This window comes from Garra rufa, chromosome 10 (assembly GCF_049309525.1).
Source record: "Garra rufa chromosome 10, GarRuf1.0, whole genome shotgun sequence".
NCBI classification, from domain to species: Eukaryota; Metazoa; Chordata; class Actinopteri; order Cypriniformes; family Cyprinidae; genus Garra; species Garra rufa.
In genome coordinates this window covers 7,068,311-7,091,789 of record NC_133370.1, presented here as the reverse complement: position 1 = coordinate 7,091,789, position 23,479 = coordinate 7,068,311, and the positions used below count along the sequence as shown (strand labels likewise).

Here is a 23,479-nt window from a genome sequence, read left to right as displayed (position 1 = left end):
GCGTCCTTGAGCTGCGCCGCCGGATTACGCACATCATAACCAAACATTTGCGCACACCAAATGAGTTACAAAGCGAGAAAATATGGATGTACTACTATTTCATTACAAGTGTCTACTGTATTATGTATTTATTGACTGGTTTATAATTCTGAGTTCATGCGCAACTGGTTAGACATGCAGTATAGTTTTAACCTCAGGATTTGTGTTTACAACAGTTTTATTTACATTTTCTTAAGGTTGAAATCAACCATTTAGTCTATTTAAATACAATTGATCACCTCCAAAAGACTTTCGATTTGCTTTCCTATATTAATCACAGATTGTATTTTAATATGAAGCAACATGAAAAACTCTCCTGTTTAAGAATTAATTTTCTATCCAGCTTCTCCCTCTAGTGGCCTAAATCTTTTTCATATTTGAGATTTATACTTCTATTTTTAATATATAAACCACTTTACTGTACACATTCTCGTTTATAACAATTCTCTGCATGCTACTTATATTCATATTACTCTGTATTATTCTAAATATATCATTCAGACTGTAATTCTGTGTGTTGCCTGCACTTGTCCTAGTCTCTAGTCGCCTGTAATAGCGACGCTCTGCCGGTGGTGGCAGCACTGCGGCGTTTGAGTAGCAGATATACACACACGTCGAAACGTCGACGAAGAAGAAGCGTCCAACGCGTTTACTATACAAACAAACAGTAGAGTAGTAACTTGTCGTTTTTAGTTTACGTTTTACTCCATTAAAGAGAACCATGTCGGAAAGAAAGGTTTTGAATGTAAGTACCTTCTTATTTAAATTTATATTATTACTGTGTAACCGTTTTAAGGTGGATTTGAGTAGAAACATCTTAGCTTAGATATCAGCGTGCTAATGAAGTAACGTTAACGTTAGCAATGCAGTGTATACGCTACTTTTATTAAATACGTATCAGGTCGATTCATTTTCCGCATTAAGTCATGTTTTCGATGCACTTATTGTACATAAATGTTTAAATAATCTTGAACTCATCTACTAAGATGAACCTTGAAATAAGTTTGTTTACAAACTTCACTAATATGGTTAAACTGTCACCTTATTGCATGTCTGCTTGTTTTTCCTCAGAAATACTATCCTCCGGATTTTGATCCGTCTAAAATCCCTAAACTCAAACTGCCCAAAGATCGTCAGTATGTCGTTAGATTGATGGCACCATTTAATATGAGGTATGCATTCATTTTATACATTATATACTGTGTATTATTGCTGTTTTCAAATAAAAATGTGCTTTTAGAAATTAATCGTTAGCTATTTTATACGGCTTCTCAACTAAGCATAACATAATAGAATGTGTAATGATTTATATTTACAGAAAATACTTTTTTTAAATCATTTAGAATATAAAAACATTAATTTCAGTCACTTATTCTTTATTATAAATATGTAAGTAAGTATAGGTCAGAATACGTATAGTGTTTTGTACTTAAACATATGTTACACTGAATGATGATGGAGCATTATTTTACACATTTTGACGTTTATTTAAGAAAAAAATATTTAAAACAGTAAAGTAGACACTTTTCTTGCATTTAATGTGCTTTCTGTGTATATAAAATCCATTTAGTCAATTTCATTTGATGTGGACACCAAATTAGGATGTCTTATATTTGACCCATATATGTGATCCTGGACCACAAAACCAGTCAAAAAGGTCATTTTTTTTTTAACTGATTTGTACACCATCTGAAATACAACTGAGATGCAACCATTTAAATATATGGAATCTGAGGATGCAAAAAATCTAAATATTGATAAAATCACCTTTAAAGTTGTCCAAATGAAGTTCTTAGCAATGCATATCACTAATTAAAAATTAAGTTTTGATATATTTACATTAGGAAATTTACAAAATATCTTCATGGCACATGATCTTTACTTAATATCCTAATGATTTTTGGCATAAAAGAAAAATCGATAATTTTGACCCATACAATGGATTTTTGGCTCTTGCTTAAAATAAACCTGTGTTACTTAAGACTGGTTTTGTGGTCCAGGGTCACATATATCCCTGTAAGAACGAACCTATCAACAAATGATCAAAATAAAGAAATAAAAAAATCAAACAACAAGCTATGTACAATGTGAAACCTTTTTAACAGTGATAAATCTCTTAATTTCTTTAGAAAGTAAGGAAAACATCTGTAGTTTGATTCATTATAGATTATATAAACTTTTTCGATAATACCGCTTGTCGTTACGCAGGTGTAAAACGTGTGGAGAATACATTTACAAAGGGAAGAAGTTCAATGCCCGGAAGGAGACCGTTCAGAATGAACTGTACCTGGGGCTTCCCATTTTCAGATTCTACATTAAATGCACCAGATGCTTGGCTGAGATCACATTCAAGGTACTAAATTAAACATAATACTCTTTAAAACCAGCAGATGAACACTTAAGATGTTTTTATTGTTGTCCTTGTGTGCTTGTTTGGTTACACTTCATCTGATTGCTGTGTTTCACAGACAGATCCAGAGAACACTGATTATGCCATGGAACATGGTGCAACACGCAATTTTCAAGCCGAGAAACTGATCGAAGAGGAGGAAAAAAAGATTCAGCAGGAGCGAGAGGAAGAGGAACTCAATAACCCCATGAAGGTCTGACAGAAAGACTATGTGTGTATTTTATGATATTGGAGGTTTTGTTAGGGATTAATAGTTTAATTGGCAACGTTTTGTTCTGTGCTAATTTTTTTTTTATAAATGTTTTTCACAATTAATACATAAAAGCCTTTACAGCTTACTTGTAAGGTGACAAGCAAAAGCCCATACAAACTTAAAACATAACCTGTCTAAATGTTGTCACAGGTCCTGGAGAACCGCACACGGGACTCAAAGTTGGAGATGGAAGTGCTGGAGAACCTGCAGGAGCTGAAGGAGCTGAACCAGAGGCAGGCGCAGGTGGACTTTGAGGGCATGCTGGATCAGTATAGAGAGATGGAGCGGAGACAGAGAGAGAGAGAGCTGGAGGAAGATGAACGAGAGACCAAGTATGAAATGAGAAACTTTTGGACTTTATGCTTCATAGACTGTATGTTGGATTATTGAGCTTTTAAACATGCATTTGTCACACTACAGGTTCATGTAAGTGCACAAAAAGCAAAAAACAAAAAAAGTGATTTGTAATTTAACTAATAATTATTATTATTATTATTATTAAAAATAACAATAATAATAATTATTAGTAGTAGTAATTTACATGGTTAGAAATGTTTTTTTAGAAGTCTCTTATGCTCATCAAGGCTGCATTTATTTGATCAAAAATACAGTACTATTGCAAAATCTTATTACAATATAAAAAAAGTTTTTTATTTTAATATACTTTAAAATATCATTTATTCCTGTGATGCAAAGCTGAATTACTTTCAGCATCAGCTGTTACTCCAGTCTTAAGTGTCACATGATCCTTCAGAAATCATTCTAATAAGCTGATTTATTATTAGTGTTGGAAACAGTTGTGCTGCCAATTGTGCCAAACATTTTTTGGAACATGTGATTCTTTTTTTATTCTTTGAATAACAAGTTAAAAAGAACAACACTTATTCTAAATATAAATCTTTTCTAACAATGTAAATCTATGCTGTCACCTTTTATTAATTTAACACATCCTTGGTGAATAAAATTATTAATTTCTTTCAAAAATAAATGTACTGACCCCAAACTTTTGAACAGTAAGTTTTGTTAATATTGTTAGAAAATAAATAAATGCCGTTCTTTTTTTTTTTAACCTTTTCTTGATCAAAGAATCCTGAAAAAAAGTATCACACTAATGATTCCCGAAAACTCAACTTTAATTACAGAAATGAATTAAATTTGAATGTATATTAATATAGAAAAACATTGTTACATCGTAATATTTCACAATATTAATATATTTTTCTTTTTTTCTGTATTTTTGATCAAATAAAAAACTGCCTTAATGAGCATAAGAAACTTGTTAAAAAAGCATTAAAAATCTTACTGATCCCAAACCTTTGAACAGCAGTGTATATAAAAAAAATGCAATTAGATTTTTTTCTAGAAATCATACAACCCTAGACTGCAACATCTAAAATATGGTTTATGTACAAAATAGATATTCCTGTGCATTTTCAACCAAAAATGTTGATGTTGTTTGAAAGTCATAATTGTGTCTAATCTAGGGCTGGGCAATTAATCGAAAAGTAATCGAAATCGACATTCAGAACCTATAATCGATCAAATTTTTCCAGGTCAATTATTTCAATTACTTTCCCTACTGCGTGTGGAGTCACGTAACCCAGCTCCATTAGGCTATGTTATTCCGCCGACATGTCGATGGAGAGCTTAAGCAGTATTTATACAGTAAAAAGTATTTACAGGATATACAAGAGTAATTTTATTTAGAAAAGATACTGCTTATTTTCTATTTTTAATATTTATTATTATTTTATAAATAATTTATTTTGTTTCCAAAAGTGCAAGTTATTTATTTTCACTAATTTAAGAAAAATGTGACTTTTCGTTTAAAGCAATGTGTGCTTTAATTTCAGTTGTTCAACACTGATGTTCAATTAATAATCATAGATAGTAGATAGTGTGTGTGCACCCTTCATTCAAAAATCTCTCACTTGTAATATGTGAGCATATTTACTGTACCAAACTTGTCAGTGAACTATGAGGGCAAAAAAAATAAATATTATTTAAATATAATTAAATATAATTTTATTAATGAATAAAATAATCGTTCATTAATCGTAATCGGGTTAAAATGTTCAATTAATCGAGATTTTGATTTTAGGCCAAATCGCCCAGCCCTAGTCTAATCTGCATTTACATGTGACAATAATTACTCATTGTGCATTCATGTGTATTCACTGTGTAAATAGTTTTTCCAAAGCAAGGAGCAGTTTAGATTTCTCTTTTCTCTTGCTCCTCCTAGAGAGATGTTGGACAGAGCTCTGGTAAAACGACTTAGGGACTCGGACTCTGAAGAAGAGACCGAAATTTCAAAAGACAAAAGCAGAAAGAACATAACTGATAAACCCACAGACATCCTCACCACAGACGGGAACACAGCATCACAGGTACAAAGACAGCAGCCTCCACCACGACTTGACATTGACATATTTTCTACATTTTATTTTGATCACTTTTGTACAGTATGATTAGAAAAAAGGATTTTTTTTTATTACATGCCTTTGGATACTCCACTATGATTGGCCAGTTATTGACTGTACATAATTCTTTATGAGTTGCATATAGATGATGTGTGGCACAAAACTTATTTGTTCTTTCATTTGTTTTTCTGTTGTCTTTCTGTTTTAACGCCCCATCTGTTTCTCCCATTAATATTTGCGCTGGTTTCCTCCTGATTTCCACAGGCCTCATCGTCTGTGGCTGTAAAGAAACAGAAGGTAGAGAGCTGGGAGAGGAGTGTCGGAGGTCTGGGTGGGAAGGGAGTTCTGGGGTCTCTGGTGGTGAGGAAGAAACCAGCAGATTCTGCCGGTAAACCTGCCGCCGCTGCACTACGACAGACCGCCGACACACAAACAGTTTCATAATATATTAAAACTACTGAATCAGAAACTCTGGGACAGTCAGGGCAGAACAAGTGTGTGAGGGTGTATTACAATTATAAAAGAAGTAATAAATTAATTCAGTCACTTAAACAACCACAATAGCACGTTTTGGTATCAGAAAGACTATGCTTCATAAACTATATGGTGAAATATTGAGCTTTTAAAATGCATTTGTCACACTGCTGGTTCATTTAAATGCACAAAAAATGATTTTAAATGGGTGAAAAACTTGAATGATCAGGGTTACAGTAGAAATGCATGATTAATTGAAATAATACAGAAATCACGATATGGCTTAGTGTGATAAACCACAAACGCTGCAATTTAATTAAATATTTTAATAAATGAAGACACTCATAAATATTAGTATTGTAATTTTACAGTTGTAACTATTTACTTTTGTTATTATATTATTTTTTCCTAAATACTGTTGTTATTTTTTTTTACATGTAGTATTATTACTGGTTCTTATTTTTATATTTTTTTTATTATATTATAACTTATTATTATTTTATAAATATTAATTTTATTATTATTAATATAGAATTCATTCATTTAATAATTTAAACAATCACAATAGCACATTTAGTGTCAGAAAGACTAATTTTTGAAAGAAGCCTCTTTTGCTCAACTGCATTATTTGATAAAAAATAAAACAATAATATTGTGAAGTGTGCATATAATGTTTTCTATTTGAATATATTGTAAAGTGAAATTTATTCCGGTGTTGCAGAGCTGAATTTTCAGCATCATTACTCCAGTCTTCAGTGTCATATGATTCTTCAGAAATCAATGTGCTGGTTTGCTGCTCAAAATTTTTTATGATTATCAATGTTGAAAAGAAATACTTCATATTTTTGAAAACATTTTCAATTAATTAAAAGTAAAAAAAAAAAAAAAAACAGCATTTACTTGAAATTGTTTTCTAAATGTCTTTTTAAAAAATCTTACCGACCCCAAATTTTAAAATGGTGGCGTGCGTGCGTGCGTGCGTGCGTGCGTGTGTGTGTGTGTGTGTGTGTGTGAGAGAGACCCTGGACCACAAAACCAGTCATAAGGTTAAATTTTACAAAACTGAGATGTATACATCATATGAAAGCTCGATAAAGGCTTTCTATTGATATATGGTTTGTTAGGATAGGACAATATTTGGCCGAGATACATCTATTTGAAAATCTGGAATCTGAGGGTGCTAAAAAATCAAAATACTGAGAAAATCACCTTTAAAGTTGTCCAAATTAAGTTCATTACATTTTAATATATTTGCAGTAGGAATTTTACAAAAAATCTTCATGGGTCATGATCTTTACTTAATTTCCTAATGATTTTTGGCATAAAAGGAAAAATTTTTTTTTTTTATATATATATATATATATAATTTTTATTTTATTAATATTAGACATTTTATTAATATTATTATTGAATAAATCAAAATTGCAACTGAATGATTATTCTATTAACTTTTATTAATTTTATTGTTTTATTTATATAATTAATAAATAGATGTTCATCAAGGAATGGTACAGATGTGAAATGTGCAAACCATTTTTATAAAGCAGTTGTGCCAAAAAATGTAGGGATTTGATGCCTGTGATGAAACACACCACAGATGTTGTATTTATGTACTAGACATAGTTTAGAGTTTTGCCATCTCTGTTAACCTGTGTTTTCCCCATCTTTCCTGATCATCCAGGCGCAAGTGCTCCCAAACCCGAGTCCTCCACAGCATCCAACGGAGGGCCGGTCACATCTCAGAACGGTTCTTCTCTCAGCCTCTTGGGGGCGTACACAGACAGCGACGACAGCAACTCTGACTAGGATGGAGAAAATGCTCTGCCATTTGGCCACTGAAATTAAATGTTTATTTTCAGACCAGCAAAAATGACCACCTCTCTTTTCCCAAACCACTTTAAGTTTCCTTAACATGGACTGCAATTCAAGAGTTTTTATTTTTCAGTGATTATCTTTTTAGCTGGAGGAGCATTGTTTATGAGAAGCTGTTTCCATTGCCTGGGTTTCATTCGGTCTATTAGATCATCATCCCGCTGTCTCTAATGTACTCCATAATGTCCTTCTAATGTATTATGCACTCCATAATGTAGTGTTTGTTTCTCCTTGTTTGTTCAATCAATACGTGGAAATGCATTTGAGGGTTTCAGTGGAGATAAGTAAATCTGAATCGAATTTCGACTCCTCTTTAATCCCACAACATCCCATTTCATCTTTCCAAACATCAAACAAATAAAATGTTCCGTTGTGTTTTGTTTCCAAGCACAGACTAGTTCTTCAGTCTTGTTAGTTTTAGCAAATATTTTGAACTACATTTCAATTATATTATATTTTCTATATTGTGAGTGTCACAAAAAGTGACTTTAAACATCTGAATTAAAGGAGTAGTTCACTTTCAGAACAAAAATTTACGGATAATGTACTCACCCCCTTGTCATCCAAGATGTTCATGTATTTTTTCTTCAGTTGTAAAGAAATTGTTTTTTGAGGAAGACATTAGGATTTCTGTCTATAATAATGGATTTCTATGGTGCCCCGAGTTTGAACTTCCAAAATCCACTTTAAATGCAGCTTCAAAGGGCTCTAAATGTTCCCAGCTGAGGAAGAAGGGTCTTATCTAGCAAAACAGTTATTTTCTAAAAAACATATTTGAAGTTGGATTAGAAAATGAGCCATAAACTGCAGTACACATGAGCATTTGAGGTTAAAAAGTATATAAATTGTATTATTATTATTATTTTTTTTTAGAAAATAACCGATTGTTTTGCTAGATAAGGCCCTTCTTTCTTCGCCTGGGATCGTGTCCTTTGAAGCTGCATTTTGAAAGTTCTCTGGGCACCATAGAAATCTACTATATGGAGAAAAATCCTGAAATGTTTTCCTCAAAAACATAATTTCCTTATGACTAAAGAAAGAAAGACATGAACATCTTGACTGACAAGGGGGTGAGTACATTATTTTTATTTTGTTCTTTAAGGCTACTTGGTTTCTGATCACAATTCAGTGCAATGTGAGCAATGTTAAACTATAGGAGCCTGATTATAAAATTCAGAATTGCATGGAAAAGTCTAAATTGTGACAATTACCTTTTTTATTTTTATTTTGTGGCAGACCCAACCTTATGTAGATGCACCTAAATGTGATTATTTGCCACCTTTGCAGTGTAAAATTGCCAAAAGTTACTCAATTTTACGTTCCGCTAATGCATTAGTGGCCTTTTTTTTTGTGTGTGTTGAAGGTAACACTTGCTAATGTGATGTTAATGCGATTCAATGTGTGCCTAGCCTTTACTCACCATCTCCCATATTGATCCACCAAAGTGCTGGTGACCTTCTAACCTTACAATTTGACCTCTATATGCTGATGGAGAAGGTGTTAATGAGGGCTGGTGTGACAGATGGGGCATGTATTGAATTGTATTGCTTCAATTAGCGTGTTTGGTTAACCAGAAGCTTGCATACATGCATTTCATTGCACTTAATCACTTTGTTTTATTTAAACACCCTGCACTTTAACAGCTCTGCTTTGCAGTCATGCAACATTTTGCAGGATGCAAGCAAAAGCACGATCCAGCACGTGAAATGAAATGCCTCAGCAAGAACAAAGACAATGCAAGTCTCCTGTGGGCTTCAACAAAAAGTAGAGCTTGTGTGTTGTTCACCAGCTGAGCTGAGCTGCAACAACCAATGCAATCCGATGCAACTCATCCATCCATCTGGACGTGCACACGCTCGTCACTTTTTGAGATTCCCCTCACAGCTGCTTTATGCACTCACTTCCATCCGCCCATCATTGAGAGGTGAGTGTTTTGCAAATGTTTTAGAGGGTTGTGGGTTTATAGGTTGTTTAAATTAGTTATAACTGATGTATTAGATGAGCAGTTTGCACGCTCGTTTGTGAGTATCCATCGGGAACGCGCACTGCATAGTTAGCACGCCAGCCAGCAAGCAAGCCGGCTAACAAAATGCAACCTAAATTTGTTGGTTTTTACTTTTGTGCTTTAAATTAGTTCGGGGTTCGACTTCTGTGTTCAATTTACCTCGGTGTTCATGTATATAATCACATTTGTCGGCAAATAAAGTGACTATAATAGGGCATGTTGGAGTTTAAAGATGTTAGCCAGGTTGCTAACATGAGTTTTAATCTAAACTGACAGTTTTTGTTTATTTCAGTCTATCGAAATCTCTATTATGTCTTGAATTTAAGAGGGAACAAATAGAAAGTGGGTGTGTACGGTTGGTGCATGTTCTTGTTTTGACAGGATTCTTTGCCAAGATTGAGCAGTGCGAGTTTGTTTTGTATGTGTGAAACTTTCTTTTTTGAATAATGTTCGATTTATTTGTTTTCATTTAAGTGAAATCATCGCTTTTTTTCCGTTTATCACCCAAGTACTGTACAATAGCATTAGTGTTTGGCTTATCAGTTCATATAACGTTAAATATGACGATATGTGTTTTGTTTAAAGGAACCGCTCGCCATAAATTAAAATTATGTAACGCTTCGTTGACATTGATTTTCTTCCAAATTCTATTGTTTTATATCTTCCATTTAACAAACAAGCATTTGTTAGGCATAATGTGAGGGATTAAGCTTAGTCACTACCTTCATTGGATCGTTTTCATTCATCGAGTGAATGTAAACGTGACTGAGGATGTTTGTTTGGTTTAAAAAGGACAAAGAGCATCAGAAAAGTTGCTTATATGGTCCATTTTACAGAATTGGTTCAAAGGCAGAGTTGAAAACGTTTTTTTTTTTCCCTAAAGAAAATAGTCAGAAATGTGTCACAACTGAAACAGTATTAGAAAGGTTATATAACCTATTTTATTTAACAAATTCAGAGGTAAATCAATAAATGATTACGTTTTAACAATATTTGAAGTGTAATTTATAACATTTGTTATATTTTGAAATCAATTTGCTTTGTAAAAGGCAAAAAGTTGAGCAAACTTAAAGGAGTAGTTCACTTTCAAAACAAAATTTTCAGATAATGTACTCACTCCCTTGTCATCCAAGATGTTTGTCTTTCTTTCTTCAGTTATAAAGAAATTATGTTTTTGGAGTAAAACATTTCAGGATTTCTCTTGATATAATGGACTTCTATGGTGCCCCCGAGTTTGTAAAAACATTTACAACATATATACTTTTTCATCTCAAGCGCTCGTATTGCCGAAGCTAGACAAGACGAGCATTTGAGGTTAAAAAGTATATAAGTTGTAAATGTTTTTAGAAAATAAACTATTGTTTCGCTAGATAAGACCCTTTTCCTTTGCTGGGATCATTTAGAGCCCTAAATGTGTTTTCTGAATCACATGAGTGATTTCTGTGAGGAAAAATACTTCAATTTGAAACATTATTGCCTAAAGTCTCACTTGTCAGACATGGTTACCATTCACTTTCATTGTAGGGATGCACAGAACGTTTGGCAACCGAAATTATTCGGCTGAAAATAGCAACAAAAAAAGCTCTTTCTGTGTTCGGCCGAATAAGCGAAAAGTCTAAATAAATGATTGCGAACAATGTCCTGACATGATCAAATAGAGACGGGCACTAATGCGGCAAACATTCAGGAGGTGTGGAAGCATTTAAAACTGTCAGAGAAAGACGCAAAAATCATTGCAAGGACTGACAGTATCACATCGCATGTCTTCCTTGAGAAGAGAAAGGGGTGGTTGTTGCTGGTTACTGTATGTTAACTGAAATTGCGAAAGGGCCTTAAACCATTAGTAAATAAACTACAGAACGTTATGTTGTCTAATACACGCGCAAATTGTATTTATACTGAACCCTGGCTAAGGAGCTTGTGCAGAGCTGTCAAAGTCCAAAGTGCGAAGGAAATCTGCTTGATGAGAATCATTCATAAATCTGCAGCTGTCAGCAAAAAGTAGTACTGAGGTCTTGTGGGTTTCTGCCAAAATAAAAGTCAACATTTGTAATTGTTAGTATTGTCATCTTACTGTTGTTCTGTAAAATAAAATAAAGTAGGACAAAAATAATAACAATCATCACATTAATACATTTATTATAACATTCTCCTTTGCTCAGCAAGGCTGCATTTATTTGTGCAATTAAAACACATGCCGGATTCAAGAAAGAGGGTCTTAAAAATGGCCAAAGAATATTATTTTACTAACATAAATCTTAGTCAAGTTAAATTGCGCTTTGTTGGTGGGCTATAATGTCTACTGGAATGTGAAACATGTTTAATGTTTAGTAAATGTAAATGTTTTATAATTGATTTTTTTTCTTCTATGAAAAGCGAGACATAACTGTAAAAAGCAAATATTGGCTATTTAATTTATGCAATGGTGAAAGAAATTGTTTGAAAAACACAAACCGTGTTTGGCCCAGTGTATGATTTTCTTCAACTTTGGCCAAGAATTTTCGTTTCAGTGCATCCCTATTTCATTGTATGAAAAAGAGCTGCCTAGACATTCTGCGAACTAACTACTTTTGTGTCCCACGTGAGAATTAAAGTCATACAGGTTTTGTAACAGTAAATTATGACTGTTCATTTGTGTGTTTTGTTATCAATGCAATCTGTCTTTTCTAGTGAGGGCTTAAAGTAATCCACGTGTGCCTTACTTTTACATTTCTTGCTTTTGTAATACATCACAACCGTGATTTTTGCTTTCCAGATCACTTTGTTCCAAGCAAACAGGTGTTGGATGTTCTAAAGCGTCGATGCATTGGGGAAACTGAGGTGAGCTATTGCACAATATCATATTTGCCATTTATTGACACGCTGTGAGTAATAAGTAACGTATTGGTTAAGGTGTTTCAGAATTTATGGATGGCGCTCCACGGAATGAAACTAGGATAAAGTCCGTTTTAGAAGCATAACCACTCTTTTAACGTTTTTTTTTTTTTTTTTTTCGATCTCGTTTTGGTCGTAGACCCATGGCAAAGTGGTTTAGAGATCACCTAAGTTTTGGCAGCAGGAAAGGACCGCCGCAGCCCCCGAAACCAGACTACACCGAAAGCGAGATCCTACGGGCCTACAGGGCTCAGAAAGAGCTGGACTTTGAGGACCCCTACGAACCCTCTGAGAACCGAGTGTTGAACGGCTCCGGTTCGTTGGAAACGTTCCCCGCGTTTGGCACGGTGCTATCCAACGGTGTGGAGGTGAAGATTGTGTCTCCCAAACACAGACTGATAAAAGTGGAATCTCAGGAATTTGGGCGCAGCAAAGTACCGCTGAACATTGTGACCTTTGAGGAACCGCAGGCCCCTGTGAGTTTTTGTTTTCTTAACATATGGAGGGCTTAAATGGGACTGTTTTCAGTACGAATTATGTGCTTTGAAAGGTTTCCTGAACTTATGCCAGAAAGTGTAAAAACGTAGTTTAGTAGTGTGCTTTAGTGTTCATCTTGATGAATAATTATAATTTTAAGCATTTTCCTCTTTTAATGTGTATTTCTGTGAATTTAGTTATCCGGCTTATTGATTATATGGTTGTTTAAAGGCCTTCCAGACAATTTCTTTCATCATAAATGGGTCACAATTGCGTTTCGAGAGTCGCGGTGTTTGTTTTTCTAGGATTACATTGTTGTGTGATTGATTTCGAGTAGATTTGTTTGGTGCACGTGTCATGGATGAGTTTTGCTGATGTCATAAACCAACGAGACACAATTCGCTCGTGTTTCCTGAGCTCAGCAGTTGATGATTGTCTTTTGTTAGAGGTGAAGGGTGTGAGTGTTGGGAATCAATTTCATTAACCCAAATACATTTAATCACAATGCCTGCAGGTTTTATAGGCTCTCACACCAACCCTCTCTTTCACTCGTTTTGGTTTTTAAAGGGATTGTGTTTCCAAAAATGACAGTGTTGACTTGTCACTCCAAATTTTGTTTCATTTATCTCCTTTTCCTTGTGAAACAAAAAGTCATGGCCTTTTCTGTGCAATCAATGTTAGCATAATGGAATTAGTGGCTGGCAATTTTAGTTTTTTTTTTTTTTTTTTAGTATTATTTAATTTCTAGTGTCTGCTTTTGAATGTTTTATGTTTGTATAAAAAATTAAAAACTGCAAGTTTTTGGCTTGTGGTTGTTAAGAGGTTTATAATTTTAAATTGGCATTATTTTTAATATTATGTTAAGTAGCTTTAGTGATTTTTGTGTTTTTAGCTGATCAGTTCTGATACTATTTATATAAAACATTTATTATTCCCACACACATAACACTGTGCTCATTAATCATCATCAAATAGTAATTAATTTATTAATATTAACATTCTAAATTACTAATACTAATAACTAATACAGATTATTAAAGTTATTTTAAAATAATTAAAATATGGTATAGTTTATTTAATAATATTAGTCATAGTATTATTATAAACTATATAAATCAATAAGAATGTTATTATTATTGCAATAACACCAAGTAAACAATGCAATAATAGCAATAATAATAATAATAATAATATTTCTTAATTTGATGTTATTCAATTTATTATTACAAACATTTCATATTCAGCATATTCAATAAAGATATGTTTTAGTAATGCTGCTACAACATTACTTGGTAAAAAAAAAGCACAATATTATTAATAATGTGGCAATTTATTTGATGTTTTTCTATTTTTTATTATTATAAATATAAAAAAGAAATAATTAATAAATACAATACTGTTGCTTCTACCACACTTGGTAAACAAAATGCATTATAATAATAACAATACTTTATTTGACATTCAATTTATTGTTATTATTATTATAAATATAAAAAGCTCAAAGGATCAAAGAAGGATTAGTATTGCTTTACTACTAAAGTAACAGAATAATGAAAAAATAGTTTATTCAAATGTTATAATAATTATTAATTTTACTATCATTTTTTTAAGTGTGTGTGTATAGTAGTTTTTTATTTTTGTATTTTCAGTTTTACTTAAGTTTCATTTTAGTAGTAATTTTGGCATGTATTTATGACTTATTAGTAATAGTTCAATAAAGAAATGTTATTTTTAAGTATACAATGCAATAGTAGTGTATACAAATAAGAATAAGAATATTTCTTAATTTGATTTTATTCAGTTAATTATTTAAAATATTAAAAACGGCATAATATTAATAAGATTTATTTGATGTAATTTAATTATTCAATTCATTGCTACTATAAATCTAAAAAGCTATCAATAAAAAATACACATTTGATATATATAATATAAAATGTTATGTGTGTAAAATTTTTTTTTTGTGTTTTCAATTCATTTTACTTGTTTTGGCATGCTTTTTATGTCTATTGTAAGTAATAGTTGTATATTAAGTTTTATTTCAGTGTTTTTTTTTTTATGATTTGAGTTTTAGTGAATGAAAATGCTGGAATAAAATTGCTTATATGCATTTTCATGAGGTAGCAGAAGTGTAAAATGACTTCATATGATGGTCATGTTCCTCACTCGTTCCTTGTACTTTTGCTTCAGGTGGTTCCCTCAGCTCCTGCGGTCGGGGAGACAGACTACTCGGACCCGTTTGACGCCAGACCGGACCCGCGACCCAGACCCAGCTGGGAGCAGAACGCCGTAGAAGCCTCCAGCAGTTACATGGAGCCGTTTGAGGCCCAGCGATTCATAAGCGGTATAGCAATTCCCCACTGGATCTCTTGAATACCAATTTAGCCATTGTTATTACAGTCTGTTTACTTTGCGGTCTGGCCTGTGGTATGTGGTACTTTTGCTTACATTTTTCGAAGCTTGACAACTCCAATCCTCATTCACTTTAATAATACTCATACATAATGTAATATCATGTTGCCTGGTTCAACTGAATGTGTTTGTCGTGTGTCAGAGCTCCAGCACAGCACAGACCGGGGCAGAAACAGCCCGCAGCTCTACGACAGCCCATACGAGGAGAGAGTTCGGCCCCGGGCGGCCCCTATGGAGGACGAGAGAGAGAGCCGTCTGCCCCAGGACGACGAGAGGCCGGCGGATGAGTACGACCAACCCTGGGAGTGGAAGAAGGAGAATATCTCCAAAGCCTTCGCTGGTAAGATGTGTTGTTGAGTAGACATTTGGATAGATGTTTTCATGCTCTTTTGAAAATGTAGTGTACTACATTACAAGCAGGGTCCAAAATTAACAGTCAGCAATGGATAAATGTGAGTATATGAAACTGTAATTTGACAGTCAGCTGTTGTTTTGGAGCAGCTTCCTTTGGCTTTCTGCCAAAAAAAAAAAAAAAAAGCTCTGAGGTTTAGCACTTGAAATTAAGATGGTCGTAAATATTAGCAACCAAAATTGCTGTTTTTCTGTAAAATGTTATTGTTATTAGTATTATATATTGATTATATAGTGACATTTCTTTATTGTGTTTTAAAATAAATTGTTAAAATAAAAAATACACTGACATTAAACATTTATTATTATTATTATTATTATGCATTACTTGCCTACTCCTTAGTATTATAGCAGTAATATCTTTATTGATTATTTATTGACAGTTTGTAAATATAATAATAATAATAATAATAATAATAATAATAATAATAATAAAATGATAATGAAAATATTTATATTACATTGAATAACATTAAAAAATATTATTTGTATTATTATCCTGTGCTTGTTATTGGTATTATATACAGTAGTAATGTATTTCTTTGATTGTTTTTAATAATAAATTAAATAACATTAAACATAATTAAATTTTAAACATTATTATTATTATGCATTACTTGCTTACTCGCTAGTATTATAGCAATAATATCTTTATTGATTCTTTATTTTTTAATATAATAGTAATTTTACATTTTACTGTTATGCATTTCTTGTTAACTTGATAGTATTGTAGCAATATTAATGTATTTCTTATTCTTTATTATTTATAGTTTTAAATTATTGTTTTTGTTATTGCTATTATTATTATGTGTTGCTTACTCTGTAGTGTTTTAGGAATAATATCATCTTTATTGGTTGTTTAATGACAGTTTCTTAACAAAATATATTGTTTGCATTATTATTGTTGTTGTTGTTGTTGTTGTTGTTGTTGTTGTTGTTGTTGTTGTTGTTATTATTATGTATTGCTTACTCTGTAGTATTATAGCAATATCATCTTTATTGATTCTTTATTGACAGTTTCTTAATAACATTAAAATATATTGTTTGCATTATTATTATTATTACTATTATGCTTCGCTTGTTAACCTAAAAGTAGAATTAGTAATGTTTTTGATTATTTATAAAGTTTTATTAATAATAATCATCATCATAATTATATAAAAATTATAACATTAAAAAATATTATTTTTACTACTATGCAGTGCTTGTTAACTGTCTTTATTAATAGTTTTTAAATTTATAATAATAATAAATTAAATAACATCAAATTTCTTCTTCTTCTTCTTCTTATTATTAATAATAATAAATACTGTTATATTGCATTGTTTACTTGGTGTTATTGCAATAATAATATTTCTAACTATTACGTTATTTAGTGTTATTATATGAACTATTATTTTAAAAATGTTAATATTAATTATAATAATTTTATTATAATTAAAGTTAATATAATCATTCAGGTCCAAGTAGGTCTGTTTTTCAAATAATAATGCAAATACTCTTGTGGCAGAATAAAAGTATAATGTTATTTTAAATTTATAATAATGTTTTACAGCTGGTAAATTTTCTTAAATCACTAGACGTTGGCAAAAATTCATAAGCAAAGCAGTTATCAGTTGCAGCTGTGAACATTGGATTTGTCTGCATTCAATAAAATGATCTGCAGCTGCAGTCTGTCTTTTATCCTGCACTTGAGAAAAGGAAGATGTCTATGATTTTCTTGTAAGGAGAGGCATTTGGGGGGGTCTTGATACACTGAGACAGAGGAGAGGAGTAGAGCAGTCATGCAGAATGATCAGAGCCACTTTTTGACGACTTCTCTGCATCTCACACACACACACACACACACACACTCTTCATCACATGGTCATTTCACCACTTCTGATCAGATTGCCGGTTGCTCATGGATTGTTCACGCTCTGTCAGATGCAGATTCCTCACAAACAAGGCAAGAGCTTCTCAGTCACAGCAGGAACGGTGATGCTGGGAGAGAGCAACTATTGTTGTTTGCAAAAGCATAAAACACTTTCATTGCCTATACTGATGGATAGTGGTTTGAACAGACCCTTCAAAGAATTGGTTCACTTCCAAAACATAATATAATGTACTCACCCTGTTGTCATCCAAGATGTTCGTGCCTTTTTTTCTTCAGTTGTAAAGAATTTGTTTTTTGAGGAAAACAGTTCAGGAATTATCTCCATATAGTGGACTTCAATGGTGCCCGTCAGTTTGAACTTACTAAATGCAGTATAATGCCAAGGAAGAAGGGTCTGATTGAAATGATCTGTCATTTTCTTAAAAAAAATAAAATAAAGTAGGGCTGTCAAAAATAACGCGTTAACGGCGTTAATTATTTTGTGGTTGTTAATTACGTCAATTTTTTTAATGCATTTCACGCATGCGCAGTGTGACGAATTATTTGTGAGGAAAGCGGTTTGGGAGCTAGAGGCGAGATGGAGCAAGGTGAGCCTATGGACGGATTCAAATATAAAAAGAATGATGATGGTACAGTTAACAAGTACAAGCTTGGGCGACAGCCCCTCTGCAACTGGAGTGGTTATAGCCAAGCTTAAGCCCGGTTCTACTGCGGTAGACGGTGCTATATACCCTCAAACAAAAGCAAAGCAATTGAAGATCTGGCAAACAATCCAGCATCGTTCATCTCATGACTAAGTGTAGACGCGATGTAAATAAAAGATTCATTGTGTAGTTTAGAAAGCTTTATTGATTATAATGGAACTTTGTGAGATCTCTATGAACTAAGATTTGTGACGCTTTTAGTGATAATAAAGGGAGCGCGCTTTGCACTTTCCATACCATAATCCATTCAGAATTTGTATGAAACTTTCGTTTTTCTTATGTTTTGGGAATTACATCTGCATAGTTATGCTGGGTTCATTCTCGAAAGAGCGGTGACTGACACAGTGATATCAAAGCAATTGACGGAACAAAAATGATGCGCTTTCTGTCGTCTCGTTCTTGAACAGGCGTGCTTAACAAAAATAAAGCGAAATGCATGCCTCACAGACATGATAAACATATCTATAGAGAGCTTTAAATTATTACTTAACGAAATAAAACAAATCGGAAAAAAAACTTGTTTATTATGTAATCCGTAAAGATAAATTTCTCTCTCAAGGCGCTTCCAAAAAGGAGATTGCTGTCAGGATCTTTGCGACATTGACTCACATTGAATACACTTTATTAATAAATAATTCAGATATGTCCTTACTCTTTCCCGACACATTCATTATTTATTTTTGCCGGCATTTTGTGGCAAGTTTCAGCCATACTGCGTGCAAATGAACGCGGATCTCTACCAGCTGCGCCATCCGAGCCGGTCTCGAAAGTAAAACCGAAAGTCTCGTGTTGTTTCCACCAGCGCGGCATTTTTTTCTTCTTCAACATAATTGATGGATGTCTAAAATATAAAAAATAAGGAGTAGCCTAAAACAGGCCCGATGCCGGCCCTGACATAATATGAAAGTATGAAAATTATGTATCTGTGTTCTGTTATTTATTTTTTGGTATGCATTTCAGAAAATAAATGGTTAGGATTCAGGTGTAGTTGCAAATAGTGATTAATCATGATTAATCCACTGAAAAGTCTGATTAATCTGATTAAAAATTTTAATCATTTGACAGCCCTAAAATAAAGTTTACATACTTTTTAACCTCAAATGCTTATCTTTTTTTAGCTCTGCTATGCTACGTGTAGTCTGTGTAATCCGGGTCAATACAGTTAGGGTATGTCGAAAAACTCTCATCTCATTTTCTCCTTCAACTTTAAAATCACCCTACATCGCTGCAGAAGTACTGACTTGGTGTTTACAAGGTAAACATGCAAAGAAGGTCAAGTTCACTTTACAAAAAAAGGTAAAATGGCGATGTAGGACGATTTTGAAGTTGGAGGAGAAAATGAGAGAGGAGTTTTTCAACATACCCTAACTGTATTGCCCCGGATTACACAGAGTGCGCATGACCGATCGTTTCGCTACATAAGACCCTTCTACCTTGGCTGGGATTGTTTAGAGCTCCTTGAACCTCCAAAATGCAGTTTAAATGCAGCTTCAAACTCATGGGCACCATAGAAGTCCACTATATGGAGATTCTTGGAAAGTTTTCATTTTTTTAATTAATTACCTTTATTTTTCTTTTCTTTTTTTTGCACAAAATTGTGGGTTGGAGGTGTTTTCGATTGTCTTAATTTCACAATGTTCCGAAATATATATTTTTAAGATATACTACATAGTTTAATACATTTATACTTTTAAAGCAATCAAAACATGTTTAAATATTTATACAAATATATCACTTTATTTATGAAAATTCAAATATGTATAATACTTTAAATACCAATCAAGTATATACATAAAAATAAATAAAATTAATTTTAATGCATCTTTTTTGTAACTCACTCATTTCCAAAGTTGAAAATTGTTTTGTAGTAACCTTTACAGCAATTTATTTCTCTAATTGGTAACGCTTTACAATAAGGTTCCATGTGTTAACTAACATTAACTAACAAACAATGAATAATTTTATTACAGAAATATATATAAAATCTTATATATTAGTATATATAAAGTGTGTATATATAACAAATAAAGTCGTTCATTGTTAATGTCAAAAAGCACAACTTTGGATTTTAATGCATTAGTAAATGTTGAAATTAACATTAAGATTAATAAATGCTGTAGAAGTATTCTTCATTCTCAGTTCATGTTAACTTAAGTAGTTAACTAATGTTAACTAATGAACCTTATTACAAAGTGTTACCCTTTAATTTTAGTTAAATAGTTGTATAGGTAAATTTTAAATAATAATTGAATAATAAATATTTATTTGTAGTAATAGTAGGAAATGCTCAGTTTTTTAATTTGATAGTGTTATTGCAGTAGCAGTGTATTTTATGGAAAAACATCAAAAATTAAAACAATTAAAAATGTGAACTTTAATACAAATATATATAATACATACAAATAAAATATTAAAAAAATATTTTTTTTAACTCTTTTTGCTTTAGTTCCCACAGTTCTCACTGTAGTTGCTTATTGGCATACATATTACTAGCATACTGGCTGTTTATTGAAGTACACATTAATGCCTTATTCTGCAGGATCATATTTTAGATCCCTTAATCCAACCCCATAACTAAATTTAACTACCTTACTCATTTTTAATAAGAAGCAAATTAGGAGTTGTAGTTAATAGTGAGAATTGCTCCCCATCTAAAGTGTAACTCTTTTCTCTTTTTTTGATGTTGTAGTAACTTTTGAAGCCAGAGACTGGGATCAATGTACGCTGCCCCGCGACGAGGTGCCGAGGAAGGCAGGAGCGTCCAGAATCAGCCCTTCGTCCAGCAGAGCCACCAGTCTGCACAAGCCTAGCAACACACACGGCATCCTGGGAGAGAGAGTGGATCCCACACTGCCCTTGGAGAAACAAGTGTATGTATTAACACACGAACAGCCTGGTCTGTGCTGCTCAATCGATTTAATACAGAAAACTGCCAGATTTAAGCAAAAAGAATATGACTAGGCAAATAACAATGATATGACTGTCAAATGAGTGCATATCTGCTGTGGCGTGGTGAAACACTTACCTCAGGAAAGTTATCCGGTGTGCATCGGTAGTTGAATTTAACAGAAGAGCATTCTGCTAAAATTTCATTACAGCACTCTGCATCATATTTCCTGAGTGAAATCCAATACTCGTTTCTTACTGCCGATTCCAAAAATAGTGTCCGTTTCGCTCTATAGCTCAGCACACTAGCATTTTTGCTTTAACAATCATTTGTGACCCTGGACCACAAAACCAGTCATAAGGTTAAATTTTACAAAACTGAGATGTGTACATCATATGAATACTCAATAAATAAGCTTTCTATTGATGTATGGTTTGTTATGATAGGACAATATTTGGTCGAGATGCATCTATTTGAAAATCAGGAATCTGAGGGTGCAAAAAAATCTAAATACTGAGAAAATCACCTTTAAAGTTGTCCAAATTAGGTTCTTAACAATGCATATTACTAATCAAAAATTACATTTTGATATATTTACAGTAGGAATTTTACAAAGAATCATCATGGAACATGATCTTTACTTAATTTCCTAATGATTTTTGGCATAAAAGAAAAATCTAAATTTTCACCCATGCAATGTATTTTTGGCTATTGCTACAAATATACCCCAGCGACTTACTGTAAGACTGGTTTTGTGGTCCAGGGTCACATTTGTAAAGTAAAGAAGTCTCGTTTTATCCCTTAATCAGCAGAAACACTGTCACAAAGACATGATTCCCATCTTCCTCTGAGCCAGATTACAATTATTTTTCAATAATAATAAGATTTTACATGAATGGATGATCCTGAATACATTATTTTTGCCTAATCCTGATTTCAAAGAGAGAATTATGAAGAATTATGGCCAGTGACAGAAGATAATGCAAACGTGAACCAGATGTTTTCTGTTTTCTACATGTGTGGGCGTTTCACTACACCCAAACAGCCACAGAAAGTTAGTTTTTGTGAAAAACTTATTTATGAACTTGTTTATGTACAGGGTTCGTACGAGGTGCTTGAAGTACTTAAATTTGACTTTTTGAAAAGTAAGGTCTGGAAAACCCTTGAAAATAGTGATATTCCTAAAGAGATACTTAAAAAAAAAAGGGCTTGAATTATTTAAAAGACAATGGCATTAAAGCATGTGGTTCACTTACAAACATGTATGTAAGCAAGTAGACAGCTCCTTATTGTTTTTAATAGTAATAATGTAGTTACTAACCAAATGAACACCGAGACCTCAATACTTCGCACATGAAGTATTCATGCACAATCAGTGAATAGTTTTTAAATATGAATGGGTCATTTTAAGTAGAAAATGAACTCTAGATGTTACAAAACAATAAGTTACTTAATCTAAACAACAAAAGCAACCATAAAACAGTGTAAATGCATCTCGAAAACAGCAAAAAATGTAACCTTATTAATTATTCATGCCCAAATGCATGATGGGAACAATGGGATCATGACTTTGATATTTACTGAAACAATCTTTGTAAAAATAACAAACAATGTTAAATAAAATATGTGACCCTGGACCACAAAACCAGTCTTAAGTCGCTGGGGTATATTTGTAGCAATGGCCAAAAATACATAGTATGGGTCAAAATTTTTGATTTTTCTTTTATGCCAAAAATCATTAAGAAATTAAGTAAAGATCATGTTCCATGAAGATTTTTTGTAAAATTCCTTCTGTAAACATATCAAAATGTAATTTTTGATTTGTAATATGCATTGTTAAGAACCTAATTTGGACAACTTTAAAGGTGATTTTCTCAGTCTTTTTTATTTTTTTGCATCCTCAGATTTCTGATTTCAAATAGATGTATCTCAGCCAAATATTGTCCTATCCTAACAAACCATACATCAATAGAAAGCTTATTTATTGATAAATCTCAGTTTTGTCAAATTTAACCTTATGACTGGTTTTGTGGTCCAGGGTCACATATGAGTTCAAATTTTAAATTCTACAAGCTTAAATTGAGCTTAAATTGCTAATATTGAATTTATATATTTTTTAAATTCTTGCCTGAACTTAATTATTTAATGTAGAAATTACATTTGTTTTTCTGTTTTATTTACTTCACCACAAAATCATTTTTATCAGTGCATGTTCACAAATCTTTTTTCTGACATTTTTTTTTATTGAAAAGTAGAAAATATCACATCAGTGCGGTTTGAAGGAAGAAAAAGGAATTAAAGTATACCTAAATATACAAATCCTTTAAGAAAATTAACTGCAGTTTTACTATAGTAAAAATGTAGT

General features: G+C 32.5%; 2 protein-coding genes across 2 annotated transcripts; both read left to right on the top strand.

The window, feature by feature from the left end:
* The first annotated feature begins 645 nt into the window (after window positions 1–645).
* Window positions 646–7,855, top strand: LOC141344748 (splicing factor YJU2-like). Its single transcript, XM_073849643.1, has 8 exons — window positions 646–784; window positions 1,111–1,211; window positions 2,248–2,392; window positions 2,508–2,642; window positions 2,853–3,034; window positions 4,945–5,089; window positions 5,387–5,510; window positions 7,278–7,855. Exons 1-8 carry the CDS (start codon window positions 761–763, stop codon window positions 7,400–7,402), a joined length of 981 nt encoding a protein of 326 aa, XP_073705744.1. The 5' UTR covers window positions 646–760; the 3' UTR covers window positions 7,403–7,855.
* A 1,425-nt stretch (window positions 7,856–9,280) lies between these two features.
* LOC141343858 (SH2 domain-containing adapter protein D-like) lies at window positions 9,281–21,188 on the top strand. Its single transcript, XM_073848527.1, has 6 exons — window positions 9,281–9,392; window positions 12,229–12,293; window positions 12,487–12,823; window positions 15,015–15,168; window positions 15,379–15,576; window positions 20,917–21,188. The coding sequence occupies exons 3-6, from the start codon at window positions 12,491–12,493 to the stop codon at window positions 21,186–21,188; spliced, it is 957 nt and encodes a 318-aa protein (XP_073704628.1). The 5' UTR covers window positions 9,281–9,392; window positions 12,229–12,293; window positions 12,487–12,490.
* The last annotated feature ends 2,291 nt before the right edge of the window (window positions 21,189–23,479 follow it).

What these genes read in the sequence shown, in the direction of transcription:
- LOC141344748 (XM_073849643.1), top strand. Translation starts at nt 761, where the DNA reads ATGTCGGAAAGAAAGGTTTTGAAT. An exon ending in ATGGCACCATTTAATATGAG is followed by an intron (nt 1,212 to 2,247) that starts GTATGCATTCAT and finishes GTCGTTACGCAG; the next exon opens with GTGTAAAACGTGTGGAGAAT. An exon ending in TGGCTGAGATCACATTCAAG is followed by an intron (nt 2,393 to 2,507) that starts GTACTAAATTAA and finishes TGTGTTTCACAG; the next exon opens with ACAGATCCAGAGAACACTGA.
- LOC141343858 (XM_073848527.1), top strand. Translation starts at nt 12,491, where the DNA reads ATGGCAAAGTGGTTTAGAGATCACCTAAGTTTTGGCAGCAGGAAAGGA. An exon ending in TTGAGGAACCGCAGGCCCCT is followed by an intron (nt 12,824 to 15,014) that starts GTGAGTTTTTGT and finishes CTTTTGCTTCAG; the next exon opens with GTGGTTCCCTCAGCTCCTGC. An exon ending in GGCCCAGCGATTCATAAGCG is followed by an intron (nt 15,169 to 15,378) that starts GTATAGCAATTC and finishes GTCGTGTGTCAG; the next exon opens with AGCTCCAGCACAGCACAGAC.